We start from the raw sequence: 24,669 nt of genomic DNA on the forward strand, positions 1-24,669 counted from the left end.
ATATATATATATATATATATATATATATATATATATATATATATATATATATATATATACACACACACACACACACACACAATCTCAGTTTAAATTGTTCATACCAACCTGTAGGCACAAACAGTGGTATCAATGCTCATAGGCTAGTCAGATGTTACTGAATTACAAAATTTCATTTACCAGCAAAGGTGAAACAGCTGAGACTGCAAACGAGTATTGAGACCGAGTTTTCTAGTATTGCTTTGATTTGTAATAATATGGAATTATGTTATTTCTCATAAGTAAAATAGTAGAATTTGAAGTTCATGCAATAACAGCATTACAATGACTAGTTAGCTAAAAACAAAATAGCTAGCTAGCTATTAATGGTTGTACTCTGCTAAATGTTCATTCTGGTAAGAAACGTTGTAATAGATATGAATTATTGTAATTGTGGTTTTACTGAATCATACAGCCAAGAAGACCTGAGAGCTGTGAAACGTCCATGAAAGTGATGATACTGTGCAGTCTAGTGGTAGAAGGATGTCTTTACCTCATTCAAGATAGAATACATGGCCTTATTCAAAACCCTAAACTGTTTCCCAGACAATTGGCATAATTTATTTTATTTATTTATTTTTTAAGAGATTTAGAATAAAAACTAATTAAAATTGCCTGTCTATTTATTATACCTCTACTTATAGAAACCCTCATTAAGTCAACATATGTTCTGTTGTTTTTTTAAACACATTATGAACAGATCCACCTTAGTGTTATAGTAGACAGTACAGTTCGGATAGCCTTATCTGCTCTGTGAAATATGAAAACTGGAGGCACAATTAGCATTTGATATGTCATGACTAAGTTAAAGAAACTGTTAAAGAAACTGCAGTTAATACTGTTACAAAAAAAGTGGGCAAGGGAAGAAATCTATCTGTAGCTAACTGGTAAATGTTTATTTGACATATTGTAGAACAACCCACTGAGCTGAGATGTTCCCTTCTGGACTTTGAGTGCGAATTCCAGTCCTGGATATTGTAATAACTGGTAATTGATGTAACAGTTAATGTAACTGATTGACCACATTGTCACACCTGACTCCTAGGTAAAGGAAGGGTGGAAATCTCTTTATCCCGGACCTTAAGGCATGTGATTTAAGTGGCTATGTTCTATGACATGAAATGACTACAAAATCCAGGACTAGATTTTAGATTCACTGTCTGGAACTGAATACCTCTACCACAGAAAAAGTGAAGTTCATTTAAGGTGCAAAGCAGTATCATAGGTGTGTGCACAATGACGGCCCCTAATTATAATAGCTATTTAATTGCCTCACTCAATTTCATAAGGTGCTGCTTGGTTATTTACAAAGTTCAAGTCTATATGTGCAAGGGTTTCAACATGAATTATACTACTGCCTAAAATCTCTTTTCAAGTGCCCATTTGTCATCAAAAATGACAAATTAAAAAGGTGAGAATTAAAAAAGATCTCATTTCAAACCTTTTCATGTATAGGCTGCACTTACCTCTACAAATATACTGTACGTTGTTATCTTAGTGTATTTTTTATTTACAAATTCCATGTGTATTTTTGCATTGTTCAAAATAAAAGCAAATAAAACACTTGCTTTGAGTATTCAAGACTTGCTGAGTCTTAAGTCTTTGGTCATAAGTTACAACATATGCAAATACATGTCTTTACTGCAGCTCTAAATGTGAACAAAGTGTTTGGGAGCTGAACTGGTCCTGTCAGAAAGTTGGAGGGCTGAGCAGTGCATGACAGGTGCTGATTGACATTTCCACACTCCCAGAGTGTCCCTGAGTCTGTGATGGCGTGACCACATAGTTGCCATGGTTTTACCGCTCCTCAGTGGTTTTTTCATTTCTAATCTGTTCTTCTTCACGTCGTCTCTGCCTATGAAAAAATCCCAGCTGCAGATAGATGATGACAATTATAAGTTTTTACTTCTAACATGAAAGCATTTTATATGTTTTTTTTTTTTTTATGGACTTGGAACCCACTATTTAATACAGAATTTATAGAGCAACTTAATATTATTTTTAAACTTGATAAATAAATATGGTACAAACATGTGACCCCCAATGAAACTAGAAAGATTTTTTTTTCCCCCTCTTGGTTATACTAAGGCACTGCAAAATATTACTATCTATACTGCAGCAGCACATATGATGATTTGTTAAAATGTGTATCTCAAAAATGGAATATGTATTGTATATTGAAGATTTAGGACAACATGCCTTCCAGAGAGCCAGTACTATCAGAGCCAAAAGCTGTAAGCCTCCCAAAGTGCTTCCGATTATAATCCAGATAGGAATTTTGTAATCATCTTCCTTCCTAATCTCCAGGATTATCTATATTCATCAAAAAAATATTGGTTGGCAACAGATATGCAGGATGAAGGTATGTGAACTCTTTTGATTCAACCTTTCACCTGGCCTGTTAACTAGTCAGTGAATCATATGTGTGATCCTTTCAGCTGGCATTTTAAACCATGTTAAGAAAATTTCTGTACCATTTTTTGTATTGATTTAATCAACCAAGGCCAGAGTATAGATACGCTTATACAGAAACAAGCCCTTCTGTCCTACTATTCAACTGCTTAGCTTTTAATAAAAGCTTTACAGGGTTTATTTGTGTTGTTTTGTGGTGCTTACATGTCTTGTAGGTCTCTCCTCATGCAAAAATATGGAGCTGTTTGGTCTTAGTTCAATGGCTGCTGTCATCACCAGCTCCAGTGCCTTGAAGTTTATCTGAAGTTTTTTTTTTAAAATTTTTTTTAAAAACAACAAACAAACAATAATAACTCCTGTTTTGTGTTAATGAGGAGTACTAGGTCTAATTTTGTTGTTATTTCTGGCATATCTTTGCTGGTTACAAGGAACAAATCTTGAGCACAGTACCAAAATATTTTGATGTTGGATTTGAGATATTTTACTGTGACCAGACTAAAAATGAAAATAATGAACACAATGAGATGATCTTAAATGTAGAGCTGTACTACTAGTCCACTGTTATGAGTAACTGCACAACCTTCCTAAACATGGTGGAACTAACAGTTTGCATAGAACAACTTGGCACATAAAGTAAATTAGACAAAGGGTAGGCAACATGAACAGGCTATGCATTTCAATAAATGTCATTCCATTCGAAAGATTAGGCCTACATTTAGGACTTATTTAAAAACATGATTTGCTTAAAATGCCAATGAGAAATATGGAGTATTTTTTGTCAAAATTAACTAATTACATATATGATATAATGTGGCAAAAAAAGAAGTAATAATAAAATAAATATTTTTGAATATATCTTGTGACATTAAATGTATATAGTTAATCATTAATATAATAATTTAATTATGTGGGCCTACATATTTATTTAGCTGCTTATGTGATTACCCAGGAACATGAAATAAGCCTTGAAAACTGTCATGTCAAACTCAGTTTACAGCCAGGTGTGTTTTGAACAATGCACTTGGCATTTAAGTAAACGTGTGGTCACTGAGACAGCAGAAATATTGAGTGTCACAGGTGCAGTATACCTGGCTTTCAGAAGGGTAACACTTGCAGAGGGTAATACATAGGCTAACAATTACAGTGTAAAAAGGGCTTACAGATCTAAGTGAGATGGCTAGCCATGTTAGCTTTGTGAGACTGCCAAAAATGAATTTGAACTGAAGTAACATTAGAATTACGAGTCAGGGTTAATATAGATGCTTGTTTCACATGAGAATAAAATGTTTCATGTGCAGATTCATGCAATAATTGATTTAGCACCTGTACTATGAGGCTAGCTGCTTATCTGAATTCTGGACAGTTTTCACAGCAGGCAAAAAACCTTTTTTTTTGCCTGTACTTGCTCGCTTACTCTACAAATTGGTTATTTTGACCAAATACTATACATAGAGCAAAGGAAGCAGATAAGCATAAAGACATATACACTTACCATCAGCAGAGTATGGAGCTTGAGCCATCCTGTCACTGCCACTCTGATGTGCCTCTGGGGGTGCAAGGTTAGCCTGCACTGTGCAGACAGAGCCACACCGGTTGAAGAATTCTGTTTAACACAACAACAAGCAGGGTTGAAAACTGCACACTTCTCTGGTAATCTTTGGTAATACATTTATGCAGTTTAACAGCAGCTAGAGTAGAATGCTGCTCTATGGCTAATTCACAATGATGTAACTTCGATAAAGTTTGAAAAAGAGCAGATGTTTACAAGCTGTGGGGTGAGTGAGAGGTCTTCTTCAGATGGCAGACCTAACACAGTGACATGTGGTACAACGCATCTGGAGCCAGTAGTCTGGAGAACACAAACATGTTAAAGTAAAAACACACTCACATATACAGAGGTGAACACTCAGAATCAACCATTACAGTGAAGAGCCTGATAACCTCTGTACATCATGTAGAATGTTTTTGTATTCAGCATTCCTCATACAAGTTCAAATTAGACAGAAATGCTCAACTGTCATACTTATGAGACAATAAAAAACTCTGGAATTGATTGGTGTACATCAAAGCCTGACAAAATATAGACGATAACAATAATAATACTCAATAGAATAAAAAAAAAGGAAAATAGAAGAAGTGATAACAAGAAAAGGACAGTTAGTCCTTCAGTTCATTTTATTGTATACGTACCTCATCAACATCAATGTCTGAGATGTACAGGAGGTGATTATTTTTTCTGGTTACAGCAAAAACTTGAAGACTGAAGAGCAAATTAGTGACAGGGAACAGCCCGAGATTCTGGATCTGCAGTGGAACATAGGTAAAGCAGTCAAAGAACTAACCATGGAACTTTATTCAAAACATACTATACTCTTTTACCCTCTATGGAAGCCTCATTAAATTCATCCTGAGGCTCCACTAAAATTACATTTTGTCAAGCTGCGGATCTGCCTAATTTAATTTGATCCTCAGCAGCCACTACATGAGATTCTAACCTGATATGACAGGTTGAAGGTAGGTCCAGTATGTCCTGAAAAGCCCTGGGCAGAGTCAGAGTCAGATTTGATTTCAAAACGGGGTGGGTAGGAGTCTCTGTATGATAAAAGGTACAAGACTGAGTGAGACAGCAAGAAAGCTTAGCATCTAGAACTTATTTATAAAATATCATGTGCAAAATTTCTCTCATTATATGAATATAGATAGAAAGGTCAATGACACAACCCACTTTATTATTTAAAATGTAAAACTGTTATATTAGCCCATTACCTTGTAAAGAGGAGATCAGTTTCATGCCTCAGAGGGTGATCTATATTATTGATGTTATCTTCTGGTGTCATCTCTTCTCCATCACTAAGTGTACAAGATGAAAGTGCATTTTTATCATAATCAAGTAAAACCTCAGGAAAGAGAATATTACCCCTATGTGCCCCATCTCTGAAAGGAGTTAGGAGGAGTAGAAGAACGTGGAACTCTTCATTGTGTGTGTATTAATGCATTCGATCATAAACATGATTGGAACATTTATCCTCACCTGGAAACCTTCAGCAATACTTGGATATAATCCAGAAAGATCGACCTACTGAAATCAAATTCCAACCGGAAGGTTACCTAGGATAAAAAATAAACGGTAAACAAGACTTTTTAAGGGCATGCATGCACACCTATATGCATTATACTGTTTATAGACCAATGATCAATTTGCCCTATGATGTGGGGAATGTGACCTATAATATGAATAAATTCTTTTCACTGTTGACTTTTAGAGGTCAAAGGGTGTACGTGTTTCTTACCTGAGCGAGTGACCTTAGTAAAGGAGCACTGACATTGCAGCTCCTCTTCAGACTTAGGCTGTCTTCTGCCTGACATTCAATTGCCACATCAGGAGGAGTCTGGTATTCATAAGAGATTAATTCTTTTAGCATCAACTGTCAGATTGGACTGCTTTACCTATACACAAAAGTAAATCTTTGCATCCACAAAAGATGTCTAGAATCAGTTATAGTTAGTGGGCCTGTTCAAAAACTGCCATTTTTTGTGTTTACAGATATGTGTGTATGCATGTGTATGTCTTGCTCTGATGCAAACTGTGTGTGTATGTGTGTGTGTGTGTGTGTGTGTGTGTGTGTGTGTGTGTGTGTGTGTGTGTGTGTGTGTGTTGCTCTGAGACAAACCTTCACCAGCAGGCTGGAAAATTGCAGGTTTGCAGAGTGAGACATGTACAGCTGTGTGTTGTAGGCATTTTCTCCTCTGTTCTCCAGTCGAACCTCCACCAGAACCCGTTTTCTGCTGGCCTCCACCACACGCTCATTGCTCAACCCTTCCCCTAGCTGGGCACACAGTGGCCATGTAGTACGTTCTCGCCAGGCACAGAACTGCCTGGAGTCAAGAACAGAGAGACAACATGGCAATTTATTTGTTTTTGTGTGAGCCACAAAACAGATGTAATCCACAAGACTGACAGTGTTTACTCTGTTTACACTCGATAATTCTGGAAAGAAAATCAGACCTTCGCCCAAGCAGGTCATTGGTACTCTGCAGTATCAAGTCAGGTGCACATTGATCATCTTCATCACATCCATTCCAGAAGGGAAGCTAGTCAAAAGCAGACAGGGAAAAGTAAAATGTAATGGAAACAATAACTGAGACATAGAGGAAGATAGGATAAAGAAAAGACAAAGTCAATTGCCATCTTCCCAGCATATTCTTTAAGCAGTGATGAAGATTTGCATAAGTAATGTATCTGTGGGTAAAGTCACCTCTGAACGCAGTGAAGTGGGCCATCTATCATCTAGCACCGGACCTTCCTCTGGCTTCTGCAGCCCCATGTCCACAGTGAAGACTATTGGCCGAGTGTAGTCTACAGTCTCCTTTGAACAGACAACACTTATGTTTTCTTGAAAAGAATGTAAAGACATTCAATTTCAGGTCTGTCTATTCATCTATATGTCTCTCTGTGGGTCTGTCTATCTAAGAAATAAAATATCTATGGTATATATGTTTGCTAAATGATGTAATATTATATATTTGATGACAGTTCAAATATTTTATGATGAAAGTGCCCATTAGAGATGATTAGCAGGATGTTAAGATGAAGAGCATCAGAGACTCACATGCACATGGAAGTAGACATGCTCACAGTGTGGAACTTCTATGAGGATGGTGATGTCTGTGGAAAGCTGTCCCTCAGCATCGTCCAGCACTGCTCTGGGACTGTAGCGTCTCTCCTCAAAAGCACAGCTCTGTCTAAGAGCTTGAGAGTGTGTGTGATACACATACCAAAAAGCATGCTTAAGAATCACACTCCTGGGACATGACACTACTGACACTTCCCTACTAAATTAAATATGTCTTTTGACTCAATTCATATTTATTCTGCTGATACAGAATGCAAAAAAAGCCAACTCTTAAGGCTGATATGGAAGACTGGAGAAGGTGATGGAGAGAGAAAGAGGATGAGAGGGAGAGAGTGAAAGAATATATATATATATGTGTGTGTGTGTGTGTGTGTGTGTGTGTGTGTGTGTGTGTGTGTGTGTGTGTGTGTGTGTGTGTGTGAGAGAGAGAGTGAGAGAACGGATATGATCCAGATGAGACATCAGTGGGAGGGAGAAAGGAATGAAAGTTTTACAGTGCTTTCCATGGCTGTGTCACACTTAAAAAGTGTCCCCCCTTTCGCCCACACCTTTACACATAAGCAAAAAACTTTCCATTAAAGAGTGGCCCCTTTAGACACCCATCTGATGGAGACTGCATTCAGGATTGGCACAATGGAAAACACAACACACACTACACCCTATCAAAAAATATACACATATAATAATAAAGTAATACAGTAAACATTACCATGTGACATCCCTAAGATGTACATACAAAGATGAGTGTGTTTCCATACCCACGTGCTGTGTGTCTGGTATCGGCGTCCGAGCTGTGACTGTGACACAGACTACAGCTGCCATGCAGGCTACTTCTTTACCCCCTCGCACACAGTCTTTGTTAAACACGTTTACTTTTGAGGGCTCAAAGTAAACATCAATATGCACACGGACCACACTGCGAGACCTGGCCATTGAAACATAAAGCAAGTAGTGAAACAATATCCAGATACTCTTAAGCCATCGCAGTAGGTCTAAGCAGACTGTGGTGAGCTGGAGACTCACCACAACATGACAGCAGCACCAAGGGCACCCACAGACAAATCTGTCAGCCCATCTCCATTTATGTCCATTGCCCCATGGACACTACGCCCGAAGTACTGCAGACTTGGGGAGATGTCTACAGCTGCTATTCTCTAGGAGAGGGAGCGAGAATGAAAAAGAAGGAATATACTGAGAATTTGGGGCTTTACGGCATTATCTCAGGGTCAATTCACTACAGTTTCAAGTTCTACCTGTTTATACTTTGGGTGAATACCATTGTGCTGGCTGTAGAAGAGGTATATTGCCCCCCTGTGGTCATCCTCTAGAGGTGCACCCACCACCAGCTCTCTGTAACTATCACCATTTAAGTCAGGCAGGGAGGACATGGCTGATCCAAAACGTGAGTTCAATGCCTGGTCTGATGCCTCAAGTATCCCCTCCAGGTCAAATTGCCCCTTTAGATAGATGAAAGTAAAGGAGAACAATGAATTAGAGGGAGTCCTTATGGACTTATATCTGTGTGATGTTTGGAATGTTTGGGTATTGGTCTGCTGAAGGGTAATTGTGGTGATACCTACATGTTGACTCAGTGTGTAGATGTAGACCCTCCCTCTTTCCCAGCCCCTGCTGAAATACATGGGTGCAGCCACAAGTAGCAGGTCAGTCAGCCCATCCTCGTCCTGGTCTAGAGGCGCCAACTCACTGCCATAGTATGAACCAATCTGCAATGGCACACATAGACAAAGGTTGTGCCACAGGCCAGATAAATGATATTAAAATAAGAAACAAAAAGAAATTATTACCTCCCAACTCTCAAATTGATTCAAATCCAACACATTGCTAGAGAAAGTTCTCTTGTGTCTCATCCTATCATTTATCATATCCTCAGTGTACAATATTTTGATAAGGAATTACATATGCAGACAGTCTGCTTCAGGAGCAGTACTAATAGATTTCTAACTGCTATAAATTGTAGCCTTTGACTTGCATGGTGACTGTTTTCTGCATAGCAGTAATGCTGTCCTTTACCAAGAGACTCACACACATATACGAATACCTCCACACATGCTCGCACACACATAAACACAGAAACAAATGAAATGCACATGGGTGATAGAGACAGCTGCCATCTGGACTGGGTGAGTCTAGACTGTCACACAGTGTTTCACATGTATGCACATGTTCTTCATTAATAGCCTGACCAACTTCACCAATCAACAGCCCTAATATTAAATTGTTAATGCCTCAATAACTTATCAGGCTGATATCTATGACAACTTAATTCCTACAATACCTGCTTGCATCTCAACACATCACTGCATCAGCTTCAAAGCAGTGTGTCAGTAAAGACTTCAGCCCTGCACATTACTGGGTATTCACTATTTCCTCCCAGATCCCAAACCATATACTAAGGGCATGTGAATATTTGCAACACAAAGGCTTCCAGTCTCCCAGCAACTCCATGTTTTTATACTTGACCCAGTTAATCCAGGTCCTACAAGTTAACTCTCTTAGATGTTATGGGAACTGGTACAGCAAAGAAATAAGCATCTGTTTGCACAGCATAGAGAGGCCCATTGATAGCTTTTTTACCTGTTGGCCCATTAGGGAGTGCAGTATGGTGAGGTTCCCCGTGTTGGTAAGGGTGAAGATGATCACCTTGCCTGTATGGTTAAAACGAGGTGCTCCAGCCACGTGCAGCTGGCCATAATGTGCTGACACTACTGATGATACCACGTAACCTAGAAATACATGCATTGGTATGCGCACACAACCACACATGCTACCTATTACTGCCATCATATTATTAATACATTAGAATTTTTTATTTTTGTCATTTATGTCCTTTCTAGCTACATATAAATGAAGTCCTGAAAATAAAGAGCTGATTTTGTTTTGTATTATATTCTGATCAATTTTACATATACACCTCTACAGCACAAAGTCTCCATCTGCCTTTACTGTATAAGGAAAAAGTACATAACCTGTATATAATCCCTCACCCAGGTAGGCTCCATGATTCTTCAGCTCCTCAGGAAACTCTTTGATATACGAGGACTTTGGCGGGATCACTTTGCCATTCTGTGTCTCTTTGAGGACAGCGCCATTCCAGTCATAAGCTCCTACTGCACCTACTAGAACACCATCCTGTAGAGACAGCTCCAGGTCATAGGAACTACACATCACAGTACAAATGACATTAGAATATGTTCTTCTGTGAGTTGCTTCCACCAGAAATATCCAAATTTGCAAATTGTACTTTTATATTTTGTTCTATAAATGACTGGGGGTACAAAGACATTTCTGATGCCCAGTGCTTATATACCTTTATTTAAAAGTAATGAACTCAAGGATAAACATGGCACTATTATAAGTAGTCTAAGGATAGTAGTGAACCAGTGACAGTGTATGTAGTCTTGCCTAGAGTGAGAGCAAATCTTTTGCTGTGACAGGATCTTACTAGCTGTTCCCTGTTAGATAAGCTAAATATCCCATGCTATAAAAATAAAAATAAATAACCTAATAATCCAAAAGTCATACACATATTTAATATAACTTTGTGCTGCTCTAATGACTTTAACAGCTACATAACCAATGCATTACACAATACTGACAAAAAACCCCAAAAACGGTCTAAATTGTCTCTCTCTCACACACACACACACACACACACACACACACACACACACACACACACACACACACACACACACACAATATCACAGGAGTTTAATTTAGAGATCTTTGAAAAAGGCCAAAATGAGCTGTACTAGGCCATGAAAAGAAGAACCTCTGACAAGGTTCTGTTATAGAAAATGCAAACATGGTACGAACAGAATGGCACTGTACTGCCCTGAGTAGCCCTGCACTTAGCCCAAACCAGTCTGGGTTACAGGATCATTTCCTCTCTGAGATAAAACCTACAGACATTTAGAAAGGAGCAGCTCATTGCAATCTATATGAGTAAGAAAATGACCAGTTTGAACCATGCCATCCAATTTACGAGTGCATAAAAAGTCTGCTGCAATGATACAGTGATACAGCAGTCGTTAAATAAAGACAGCAGTGCAAAGGCTCACAGCTCACACTTCAGCCAACTATTTTCTCATGCAGTGTCGACGTGGACAGTTTGACTGACTGCCACAGCACACTTGCACTGTAAACTCCCTTCAGTGATACATTTGGTTATATGCGGCATTCTATGTACCTTTTATTATCCTATGAAGATTCATAGAAACCCTTTACTTGTGTTTTAATTACAACTAAGAAAAGGTTCATACTGGTTGTTAAAACAAAGTATGGTAACAGCTTGGAATATATCATTATCAAAATAGATTTCATGAACAATATCAAGAGGAAAAATAACTTGGGTAATGGATTATTAATGGACTAACTGTCTACCCCTAAACACAGTCACTATTATTAAGGAAAAATGGTAAAAACTGAAAATGAAAAAAGTTTAATATTTTGTCAGTCATCTTCTTGGTTTCCAACAGAGAAAAATATAATATAATGTATTCTTATTCTTATCACCTCTCAGTCTTGCAAAATAAGTTGAAACCACTAACATTTAGAATCATTTTTCATACTTCACTACTTGTGCAGTGTGAAAGTTTTCAGTCATGAGATTTGCTTAGCTTTACAAGTCAAATCACATTCTTTAAGTCAAGTATTTTGGATAGATAATTCAGCAGAGAGATCATTCAGAACACCTACAGCTATAATTGCTTTATTGCAATTACAATTCACCCCCCAAACAGAGTAGCCCACCTTGTTCTAGGACTGGTGTCTGGTACAATCACATGGTTAGCAAAAGGAAGGATATCATTGCAGAATGGAGTTGAAAAGACATAGAAGCAACATTCAGGGGGGTTCATGGGGAATTGTGGTATATAATTGAAATGATAAGACAAAGTATTGGAGGAAAAACAACCTTAGCTGCTAAGCAGGAACAGGACTGAATCTGAAAATATGATCTGTTCAAGTATCAGAGACTGGTGCATTCTGAATAGGATAGAGATATAATATTCCTTGTTAGTATTAGTAGGCTAAACCAGAATCTGTACTGTATTTTTGTCTGATTTTTAAGATTTGTTCCATATGTTATGTACACTGCCATCTTTCCTAATAAAATAAATGAGGCCATTCTTTTTAACAGTTTACAGTCACAAGCAAATAAAGCTCAACCTTCCCTTCAAAAGCTGTCACATGAATAACTGCACACAGAAAAGAGGAAAAGCATGTATGAGTGTGTACTTGTCTGCGCTTCATTCGCTGCAGAAGCCTGACTTCAACAAAACCATATGTGCTCTTTGGACTGCCTTCCCTCTAACAGTCAAGGAGAGGAAAAAACTTTCCATGACATTATCTTCACTCTAAATTGCCACTGGTAAGAGCAGCAGCACAAGGAATCCAGCTATGTGAGGTATGAACCTGTACTATTTTTCTCAGGGAAAGTTGTGCTTTGTCTGCCACATCAAGAACCCGATTCCCAGTCACTCATCTGCGTTAGATTACTATTACTAAGATGTCTATACCAGATAAAAAATGTGAAGAAAGGTTCCTTATTTAATTAAGAACATACGGTATACATTAGCATATGTATAGCATCATGTAGACATACTTTGTGGTCTACATTATAGATTGCTTTCCTCAAAATGTCTGTATTGCTTTCCTGCTATGAAATATTGACCCTCATTTACATTTACTGTGCTATCCCCATAAAAATGGATTTCCCTTGACATGATGGTAGCTCCTAATCAGGCTAAAGAGCTATCTCACATGAAAGTGCTCTAAATTCAATTTAATAAATCATATTATTTCAGCATGAACTGAGAATGATTAAGAGCCAAACTTACCTCCACAATGTGTGAAGAGAAACCTGCCTGAGACATCTGTAGTCCAAAGGCTGTCCCATTCTGGTTGGTACCTACAGAGACCGGTTAAATTATTATAATGCTAGTCAAATGTCAGACTCATCATTTCTCAGATTTGTATTAGGGTAACAGGATGTGAGCTGACCTTACAACTGTACTTGTAAATGGAAAAATGTAGAGGATAGTTTAAGTATATTAAGGGTTTGTTCTAAAGTTGTTAAGGTAATTTCAGAAAAGCAGATACAAAATAGAATAAGATATAAAAAGGTATACAGTCATAAATATGTGCAGTATGAAATTTGATTTAATTTAAAGATATAATTGTACCCTCTAAGCTGAAGATCTTTTCTCCCAAGGCATCTACAATGTCCTTCAGAGCAGATTCATCTGTCACATTGAAAAAATGCTCCTCAGGGTCGGTTGCTATGAATTTGATCTCTTTCAAGAATGCCTCAGGGTTGATTCCACGACGATTGTAGTAGCCAAGAACCTGCGGAGACGATCATGGAACCTAAACCCTCATCCAGAGCCTCAGAAACTAACGTCATGCATCAAAGCTCAGAGTACAAATACTATTCCTCACTTTTACTTCTACACGGAAGAGGAGTGATTTTATTGTGTAGGAGCAGGTGTGCATTTTTGTAATCTAAATCATTAGAAATAGTTGGCAGAACTGAATGACACAGCATCAACAGCTTAGTATAAAGATAAGTTAAAAAAAAAAGTCTAAATACCAGCACAGTAAATTTCAGAGCTATAAGACAGTAAGCATTATCCTTAGAAAACATTACTGCAGTTCATTAGAGCAGGTAGTTCATCAGAGCAGGTAGCAAGTATGACAGCAGAATATTCAAAACAACCTGTAAACAAAATCCAGTCTCAGGTTATCCTGAGAGATTAAAGGCTGAATATATATTCTCTGTTTAAATAACAGTGCCTTTGCAAAAGTATTCCACTCCCTCATCAGATTCATATAGATTGCAAATGACACTTTCAATTCTGTGCCATGTCATAGTTTACTTTAAAACACAGATTCTTAGCATTAACCTAAAGTGATATTGATTTTATGTAAGAAGGCATTCTATGACAAAATTTATTACGTGAAAAAAATTTGTTGTAGTACTCAAAACTCTGGAAACTCTGGGTTTACACAGGTGAAAAATATAATCCTAACAAGGACACAACTAACTTACAATTGGACACTACCTGTGAATCATTGAAAAGTTTTACCTTTGATGGACCCCGTTAATTCAAGAATCACTAGTCAGATTATAAATCTGAAGTAAAGATGTGAAAATTAAGACAAAAAAGTATTCTAAGAAATGTAGGTGCATAGATAATGTATAATACATGGAAATATTGCAAGGCAACCTGCTTCATTCTCCTAAAAGAAATTTAGATATCAATCATATCAAAAATCTATATTTGAAAACTGCAATCCACAAGTGTCATCCAACATGAACAACCTGTATTAAATCTGTATTAACTTGGATTAAATCTGCCAGGAAGAATGAATACAATCACTCTTGAACAGAGTGAAAAACTGAAATGTACACACTAGAGCGTTTTTGAAACAAAAGGTAGTTCTACCGAGAAGTGTTTAATTGCCTTCACATTAGTATTTGGTAGAATTACCTTTTGCTTCAAAAACACCCTAGTGTGTACATTTCAGTTTTGCAAGCAGCCTTTGTTTAACTTTTAATTTGTCTGCTGACAAATAATGAATTCTGACTTTGAAAATTGATTTCAGGAGCATTTTTGCTTTAGGTTTGCATAAAAGATGTCTGGAATGTGTGTCATTTTTAATTCAAACAAAGCAGATGACTTTGAAAGAGATTGAAATATTTTTGCAAGGCTCTATATATGCTTGCAGTTGCATGCACCAGTTGACAGCAACCTGGAGAAATTCTCTAAAGTTTTTGTTTAAATTATCATTAAAAATAGTAGTGTGTAGCTTTAAGTACTCAGAGATTTTGTGGAAAATGGGTGATGACTGAACCATAAATCAGACTTACAGCAATTCCATACAGAGTGATATTGTCCTTCTCACTCTCTTCCACAACTTTTTGTAGGTCTGGGCTGTCATGCGATTCCCCATCAGTGATCACAATCATCACCTTCCTCGCATCCGGGCGCCCTCCACGTTTAAATGCCTGTGATCTGTGTTTGCAAACAAAATAATCAGTTCCATGGTCTATACAAGAGACAAGGCAACTTAAATGATCCTGGACCACAGAGCAGATACATTTTTTTTCCCCCTCTGAGACCCTGATCACTGAAGCAACATATAACACAATGTCAGAAACTGAACAGACTGATATATTTTCAGTAGTAGTAGCTATCCCTTTCCCTGCTATACCTTGCAACACTGATCCCAAGTGCTGTGCGTGTCTCTTCTCCTCCACGTTGGATAATATTCTGAGCTGCTGTCACTACTTCTTCTACAGTGTGGAAATCATTCAGGTTAAACTCATGGACAACTCGCTCTCCATATTGCACTATTCCAACCTATAAAAAGTGGGAATAGGAAGGCATAGAAATGATAAGGCATCCCAGTAATGGCTTGATATGATATTTTGTTTGTGTGTGTGTGTGTGTGTGTGTGTGTGTGTGTGTGTGTGTGTGTGTGTGTGTGTAAAAATAATGGAAAACAATGAAAGCAAAGTAGAGATTTAAATTTCCCATGCTTTGTAAAAGCCATGTCAGACCACAGGCTCATTCCCACCAGTACATAGTCCTCAAGATGTTTAATGTATTAGGTTTCTTTGCAGTGGTCAAATAACATTGTTTCTGACCTTTTCAAGATGTTTAGCATTTATTTCTTAAGCTTTAGGAGATGTGCAATATCAACATAATGCAAAAAAGTCAACAGCAGAATCATTTTCTTAGGACAGAGATGAAATTGGAACATAAAATATTCTATTTATTATACATGGGACACCTATATGGAGGTAGATACAAAGCTGTACATCTAACAGTCATAGAGGAATATAGCATACATATCTATGATTTAAATGCACCTGTATCTGTCCTGGCCCAATGGAAAACTTCTGTAGGATGCTGATTAAGAAGTGTTGCACCTCAAACCAGGGGTATATAGAGTTTGATCCATCCAGCACTATAACTATATCCATGTATGTCTCACATCCTAGAAAATTTATACAATAAATAAAAATACATAAAATGTAACCTTGAACAACAGAATATATGAACACAGATTATATAGTCCTTTGTGAAAACAAAACAGTAAAATTATATAAATGACACAATACAGCCACCTTCTCTGGTGAAACAACAAATGGCCATGTGGTATAATGAAAATTAAACGAGAAACAGATTTTTACTCTGAAAGGCTGGAGCAATGCTGCGTGTGAAGTTAAAAGTGTTGTCAACTTTGGAGCAGATTCCTGTGCTGTATAAGGAACTGCCACATTCATAGGCCCATAACGGTCCACAAGCCTGCAATACAGAGCAGCTTATAGAGAGAAATACAGATCTAGATTTTGTTGTGCCAAAGTAAGGTTATAATATTTACCACAAAACTGTTATCCTTTGGGTTAGATGCAAGTGACATCCCTAGACTCATTTTGTCCTTGTGTTCTAAGACATTCTTTAGGGATATGTCACCTTGAAGGAAAGAACACACACAAAGTAACATTAGTACACTTTTAAGAAATTTTAAAATTATTTTTAATTTTGAGAATATTGGGAGGTACCTAAATTGAGACGTGAACAGTTTGTATTAGTCTTGCTGTCCAGAGGACATCTGTACACGTCACCAGTCTGATTTTCACCACTCTTCTCAAATGGAGCTCCAACCAAGAGCCTACATGAAAACAATGCAGAACACCAAAGACATGCATGGACCTTTATTAATCCAATCAGTTGTTTAATCTTAGCCTTTATTTCTATAGCTGTATTACAGATAAATTATCTTAAATTGTAATAATTAATTTAAACATTCCATATTAAATAAACCTGCCAGGTGTTCTCTCATGATAAGATGACTGCATGAATTGAATACAACATTTGACTAAAGAAGGCAAAACCAGCGTAGACTACCATTTCAGATTCCTACGGCCAAATAATTGATTGCTGGTGTTCACATTCAAAACAACAAATAACATACCCCATTTCTTCACTATGTGATGGATATATGTAATTGTATACATTCCTCTTTTGAGTGGCATTACCACCACTAACTCTGTTTTTTAAAATGAGTTGGCTACTTCTTTCTTGCATATGTCTATGCATACTAGATTAATTATGATAGTAATAGTCATGCCACCTCATTGCTGTGTCACAAATATGAATGTTTTTGTTAGTATGACTAAGCCAATGATCACTTCACAACAAATCTTTCTGAACATTTCTGCAATTGTATGGTTAAATGTAGCTCTGTGCTTAGTTTTTTTTTTACTTGTTTGACACTTCATTCTGATGAAAGGCTGAAATATTCTTCTATTCTTTTCCATAGATGCACATCGCATTATTGTCAATTCGGGCACCAAAAAATGAAATGTGCATAGTAGAAGGGGATAAGTCCAACACTTCACATGTTAAAACCAAACAAGGTGTTTCCCAGTTTCTTCTTAAGAATGTACTTTTCCAGTTTGTTGGCTCAAAGTGTGGAAAGGTTTGTGTATCCAAATGATTTAGACTACTCAAATCTATCTAACCCAAATAGAATTTACATCATTATTCAAATGGTAGACTAACATATGCCAGTTCTGACAATGTGAGTAGCAGGTGCTTGAAACTTGCAAATGAATGCGTGTGGTTACTGTGACCCGGCGGGCTTACACACACACACACAAAGCACATGTCTCTAACCCTGACTCGTTTCCTCAGTTTCTGTTTTGAATGCATTCTGAAGATCTAGGTTCACTGGCAACCATTTTAGGTTTTCCGTTTCACAATACTTTAGCACTGTCTAGCATTCACAGCTGAGTAACACGCAAGGGACTGGTTTCCCAGACATAGATTAATCCTAAATTATGGTGCTAATGGTGATTCATCACTGGAAATTTGAAAATTTGAATCAAGACGAAATACTGACATTCATTTTCCCTGTCCTTATTTATTTATTTATTTATTGATCACCAGGGCTTGATTTGAGGTGAGGTGGTGGTGGGGGGTTACAATGGGATCTCATCCTTACAGAAAAGAGAGACAAAAACCATCCCCCTTGTAAAACTGCCAACCCTTTGCATCTCCTTTTGATTAATTTGACAGCCTATTATTAATATTTTAGTTCTATCTATAAATGAGTTCTTCAAATCATGATCAGGGCAAAATATTAACTTTTTCAATGCAAGCACACAGACCGCGTTTTACAATTTCTCTTATGAATGAATCACTTAATTTAGATAATTCCCTTTTTCCAGTGGACATTCCATTGTGAGGAGTATCTCATATGTAGGGAAGCAGCTGCACTATTTCAGCTGACTTGCAACAATGAATGGTCTCGCATCACACAGAGTAAGTAACCAATGACTTTTGGCATTTCCTAAAGGAAACTAGCATTGCTGATAAGATTTGTCATAATCAACCTTGATTCATTAGCAAAAAAAACTTTAAATATGATACCATACAAGTATACAGTTCAGTTGACTGCTGAACCTTCGAGATGTTTTTAGGCTTTTACAAACTGCAGAATGAAAAAAAACCAAAATTCCTGACTCACATTCCTGAGGCATCACACACGAAACAGTTTGTACTTTGCCACTGTGCTGGTGCTGTATGTGGTGAAGTGCACAGTTGGGGGCTTGGGAATAATAGGCCGCAGTGATTACTTTCCAGAAACCATCACTGCTGTGCATGGCTAGCAGACAGGTTGCTAGACAAGTGCAAATACTTTCCACTTATTTACCTGCAAACTTCAAAGGCCAGAGCGTATGGCAGTGCTGGAGCACCGCAAGCTGCCCATCATGACTGACGAAGCTTAGGCTTGAAAACAGGAAGTACATGTTGTGTGGACATTAAATGAGCACTCAAATTAAGTGTTGTCTGGGGGCTTTTGTAATTTGCAGCTCAAGGCTGACTCAAAGACAACAGCCCAGTTTTAAGAGGCATCGGGATAATGAAGAGCATGATTCACCCCTTCAAACACTTTGCTCTAAACATACCATTAGAGCAGTTCTTAAAAATATGTAAAGTTAATAGAAATCAAGCTCTCAATACTAATGTTTTTCCTCTAAAGCCAAAGGTGAAAACAGAATTCATGCAAGTCTTTTGGACATTCACTGCCTGAACTTTGGGCGCTACTTGACTAAAATTACTAAAAACATCATTTGTTATGTTTAACAGTCATTCTGCAGCATATTTCAAATAGGAATGATATTTCAGATTACAACAGCATGTAAAGCTTTTCCATGTTCCATGTTCTGTGTCTATTAAAGAAAACTACATATATTTTGTTTACCTAATCTTGACTTTCCAGACTTTATAGCACAATTAAATATTTTTGAATACACAGCTTATGAAATATCTTGATAGTTTATTATATGCTTGAGCCATATATGGTATCAATGACTTGCAGTGTTTACCAAGGAAGAATGGCTTTGAATGACATGGAGGTACTGGCAACCACACATGATTTGCGATAAGAAATTATGTGTAGAATAATCTGTTCTCAGAGGTTTGAAATATGATCGATTGCTCAGAAGATTCCTGCAAGGCAGATCTCAGACTCTGTTCTAGCCAGCAGACACCATTTGGGACAAAAGCCAAATAAAAAAAACTCAGAGAAACAAATCTGGAATGTGTCTGCAAATAGTGAGTTTTATGGAGATTGCTTCCCCACAATCTTTCTACTGAGAGCTGTGTAATAAATAAATATTTCTAGGAATAATTTGTAATAATTTAAAACCTAAGCAAGGACAGACGATTTTTATGCCAGGTGTAGCACACCTGTTTTTAAAGATAAAAAAGGTAGGAAAAAGAAGAAAAAACATACCATTTCTGATCAACAGCCTCATGTTGCTGCACTGTGTAGCCAAACTGAGCCTCCTTTGGGCCATGGATGATCTGGGCTTTCTTTGTATCAATAGTGAAGCAGTTCTGTTTCCCTTAACAGACAGAAAACCTCGTTAAATTAGGTGCACTAAACCCTGATGCAGCATGCTGTGAGAGAATCATGATGCATAGGAACTTGTGCATGGAAACAGACACATTTTGTATGATGTGCTTACATATGACCAGTACTTTTGTATACACATATTCAGGACCAGTAATTTTAAAAGGAACATGAGAGATCTTATTTAAAAAAAAAAAAAAAAAAAAAAAAAAAAAAAAAGGAGGGGGGGTTTAGTTAATAAGGTTGATTTCCCCAATAATGACCTGACCTGGCCTATTATCTGATGACTTGCTTTGAATAACTTCATCTGTACAGTAACTTATACTGGATTGATAAGGCATTTGCCTTTTTTGTTATTGTTCATTTCAAAAACACAGACTAGGTTGCAAGTTGCATTAATAGACATGCAAAACAGACAAAGAAGAAATCTAACATATAGAGATCTTATATCTTTTTAAAATTTCATTCTATATTCTTACTTTGGACAAATGTTTACACAACACTAGATTAAACAAACATCCTATACATTTTTGCATATTATTCCTATGGTCAGAGAGATCTGACCCTCCATCCTTTTATCTAGAGGCACTTCATTTATCTGGAATCTGGATTCAATTTAAATCTGCAGAGATCAGTCAACTGGGAGCAGGAAGACTTTTTTACTATTGCCAAATGAGACAAAAATACCATATTGTAGTAATGATGTCATATTGCTTTTCAAGTATAATCTACATCTCCCGGCAGGAAAATGTGAAAATAGATGGAACAGATTAAATGTTTATCCTAGGATAGAGACAAATGGAGACAAGACCATTCCTTCCCCTTCCCCTCCCTCTCTCTCTCTCTCTCTCTCTCTCTCTCTCACTGATGTGTAACAGGTGCTGATGCTGATGTAAATACTACAATGAAATTTTGGTGTAGAATGAAATTATTTGTGATGTCACATTAGACATTTGGTGGTAGTGGTAGTTGGCAGTTATAACTCAGTGGTTAAGATACTTGACTAGTAATTGGAAAGTTTATGCCTGACCACTGCTAAGTTGCCATTGCTGGGCCCCTGAACAATTCCCTTAACCCTCATTTGCTCAAGCTGTGTTCAATCAGAATTGTAAGTTGCTTTGTAAATGTAAATGCTTTGGATAAAAGTGATAAAAGTATCAACCACAAAGTGTTCACACCACCACTAGATTTAATCAATTGGACTATTGTTGCTGATGTAATTTCTACCCTTAAATGTTATCCAGTAAGAGAATCATAGCCTGAAAAGCAATCAAACAAATAGTAGAATCACATTCTCTCAGTAGGTGAACTAATATACTAGAAATAACAAAAGTAGTTTCTCTTTTAGCATTCTAATTATTTTTATTTATACATAATTTTACGGGTTACTAATGTAGTAATAGAACAAGGTAGTGCTGTAGGTGTGATGTCAGAATTTGATGCTTTTAAGAAAAGATGTAGGTATAAGCTTGCATTTCCATATTGTTTGATAGACATCTTGAGCACACCCCACTAATGTCTATCATTTCATCAGAAATATTTACTTCAAGTTTGTCAGCAAGTTTGACCCCAGAGACTCATGGAGTGAGCAAGATGGCAATAGAGAGGCATTAGGTCAGTGAAAGAAGAATAACATTTACAACCTTAATTTCACACAGTATAAATAACTACATACTTGAAATGGCTGTTACTTTTAAAGGAGAAAACATGGTGAAAGTTATGCACATAACACATTCCATTACCATACCTAAAGCCAATTCATTTGGCATAAGACAAACAATTTAGTACATATTATCTGTTTTGGGCATAATATGTTTGAAATTTTATTGATTCTTATAGGATTGTTAAACTAATTAGTATTCAAGTTTAAATAGGAAACATTTGGAATATTTTGGTGATAATATTAAAATTCTGCTACTTTAAATTGCAGCACTATTTGCAAAGGCATAATTGGTTCTTTTTAAACTGTGACTGCCCAGTACTCATTTAATGTGGTATGCAGTATTTTTTCTTTACATATAACTAATGGCTATCCTTATCCCCATTTCATCCAGGCTATCCTTATCCCCACTCCATCCAGGCTATCCTTATCCCCACTCCATCCAGACTATCCTTATCCCCACTCCATCCAGACTATCCTTATCCCCACTCCATCCAGGCTATCCTTATTCCCAATCAGCTGCAGTGGATAAAAAGAAAAAAGCAATGGCCCATGGCCTTGATGATAAAATTTTTTATTTTTACTTCTGTTTTGATTTTTACATTTTTAAAAATGTACTTATTTATTTTTAAATTGACTCAGTCCATACCAGGCACATTTTACTGTCAAAATGTGATAAAGGTTAGTGGTAAGCTGTTTTTAAATTAATAAATACCACATTGATTTTATTCTTTATGTTAGTTTCAGCTAACATAGTTTCTGGGGACCAGAACTTAAAATACAGGAATGGTTTAATACCCCCGCCCCCCCAACACACACACACACACACACACACACACACACGAGATGGAAAATGTCTAGTATTTAAAAAACTAGGATTTAGTCTCTATGCTTTCTTCAGTAACATCAACAAGGCATTCAAAAGCGTGCTGCCCATAAAAACAAACTAAAAATCCTGCTACTTCCTTATTGACTGGCCAATTGGAGTGCTCTCCAAGAGTTTCACTATGGCAACAGAAACAGAGAACTTTCAACACATGGAACCAGTGACTGCCACATACTTATTTTATTACTAGAAGTCTTTATATTATCTGGACCTGGACTCCTGTAGGTCAAACAATTGGAAAGCCTGTACAGTTTAGCTTGTTCCATGACCCCTGGGATCTTAAAGTGATCAGTTAATTATCAAGCCCTTTGTGAGTTTATTGTGGTGGCTTAGAGCATGGAAAGTACATGGAATAGTGTGACCCTTCAGAAACTGGGTTTAATATTCCTGACATATAATCTTACTTTCCCACCAGTAGCATAGCCTGAACGAATCTAGATGACTGGCCAATTTATTATGCCCTCAAGGTAATTACACATTTTATTCATTCTTTCCCCCAGCTGATTCGTTAATGAATATCACTGTCAGAATTTACTTGCAACATCCTATCATTTCACTCACTATTACATACAACAAATGCATAGTTTGGAAACCAAGGCCACTAGACAATGGTTGTAAAAAACAGATCTGAGAATTCACCAAAATCATCTGAGCATGAAAGTGTTAATGTGCACTGTCTCTCTTGGTTGACCTGTTGTTTTGATGATCTAAAATTTCAGCTTTCAAAACAGTGAAACTTGGTGGAATCCTGCATAACACTTTGTTTCAGACCCAAGTGTGCTAGGCATGGTGTGCCTTGAGAGGGTGTACATATCCACAGCCAGATTGTGTTGAAGCCATCTATTCTTCTCTTGTCATAAGACTCCATCTGGATTCCCAGAGACAGGCACATCCAGGCACCTTCAGTTCATTTATAGGAATGGTTTTCTTCAGATGTAATACTTGTAATCTTAACCCTTTGCTTAAACCTGACTCTTAAACCCAAAATCTTAATCCCTAGCAGAACGTCATTAGATCTGATGCTTATATGTGTATGTGGAACATCTCTCTACAGCATCTCAGGCAAGCTGGAAAACTGTTTACCCATCTGCAGGACTCATAGCATGCTCACTTTGCTTGTTCATAATCATGCAGGCACTAATTCTTACATAGACACATGCCCTCTCTCTCACCTGGGAGCAGGAAGCAGATCCAAAGCAGCAGGACTAAAAAATACTCCATAAGTGCATATGTGCATAGGCCGGTTAGCATGTGTGTGCACTCTGTAAAGTGTTTGGTCTGCTTAAAACAACTGCTATGCCTCAGCACCACTAAAGCAGAGGAGGAGTGGCTCACATGTGCAAGGAGGTGCAATGAAACAGCACATGCTTGAATGACAAAGTCAGTCTCTCTCTCTCTCTCTCTCTCGCTCTCTCTCTCTCACACACACACACACACACACACACAATGTGTGAGAGAGAGGACAAAACATAAAAAAGTGAGTTGGATCCTTTAAAACTTCTTGTAACTCAGGTTGGGGAGCATCTAAGAGGCATGTGGTCTTTAAAGAGATTTTTATGAAGCTGTACTAGCAGTACCTTTCTTCTTTTACTGCTTTAAATGTTGTTGCACCTTTATAATACTCTTGCCCCCACCCCCATCATCTCCTGAATGAAATGAGGGAAAACAATCCAGATGTTGAGTGCCTTGGGCTTCTTCAGAGATTGTGGTAAACTGAATTCTAAAACCCCACATATACACACACATCAGTAATGGATATTATCAGGAAGTGGGAGGGGAATAATGTCTATTTGATACTCAAAAACAACCTCAAAAACTTAGCATGCCTGCTGAAAATTAAACAAAGATATTTGAAGATCGTAAACAAAGAAGGTGGAAGGGGACTGAACAGCAGCAAGCATACCTAAAGCACTAATTTTACTATTATTTCAGTGCTGTTGCTAAGGGTTTTAAAGTGTTTCCAGGCATGGTCTACCTTTGATAAGAGTCTTGAGAGGATATCAAAGACCTGTAATTGGTCAAGAAAATTCCAAAGCACACTGAAAATAGTTCTGTATCTTCTCTGACCTTTGATAAAATAG

At 37.3% G+C, this 24,669-nt stretch overlaps 1 protein-coding gene across 1 annotated transcript; it reads right to left on the reverse strand.

Annotated features, from left to right (window-relative positions):
- Window positions 1-1,536: 1,536 nt before the first annotated feature.
- On the reverse strand, window positions 1,537-23,840 carry itga11b (integrin, alpha 11b). The gene is made up of 30 exons (XM_027020097.2): window positions 23,761-23,840; window positions 19,923-20,034; window positions 16,681-16,790; window positions 16,500-16,591; window positions 16,309-16,423; window positions 15,985-16,112; window positions 15,324-15,472; window positions 14,980-15,124; window positions 13,292-13,454; window positions 12,947-13,017; window positions 10,091-10,235; window positions 9,681-9,829; window positions 8,666-8,809; window positions 8,339-8,542; window positions 8,109-8,239; window positions 7,844-8,010; window positions 7,062-7,201; window positions 6,708-6,818; window positions 6,458-6,543; window positions 6,123-6,327; window positions 5,742-5,840; window positions 5,483-5,559; window positions 5,218-5,301; window positions 4,947-5,043; window positions 4,642-4,755; window positions 4,217-4,300; window positions 3,944-4,054; window positions 2,656-2,751; window positions 2,239-2,352; window positions 1,537-1,911 (listed from the first exon to the last, which is right to left on the reverse strand). The coding sequence occupies exons 1-30, from the start codon at window positions 23,837-23,839 to the stop codon at window positions 1,837-1,839; spliced, it is 3,597 nt and encodes a 1,198-aa protein (XP_026875898.2). The 5' UTR covers window position 23,840; the 3' UTR covers window positions 1,537-1,836.
- Between the last annotated feature and the right edge of the window lie 829 nt (window positions 23,841-24,669).

Source organism: Electrophorus electricus, chromosome 2 (assembly GCF_013358815.1).
Source record: "Electrophorus electricus isolate fEleEle1 chromosome 2, fEleEle1.pri, whole genome shotgun sequence".
NCBI classification, from domain to species: Eukaryota; Metazoa; Chordata; class Actinopteri; order Gymnotiformes; family Gymnotidae; genus Electrophorus; species Electrophorus electricus.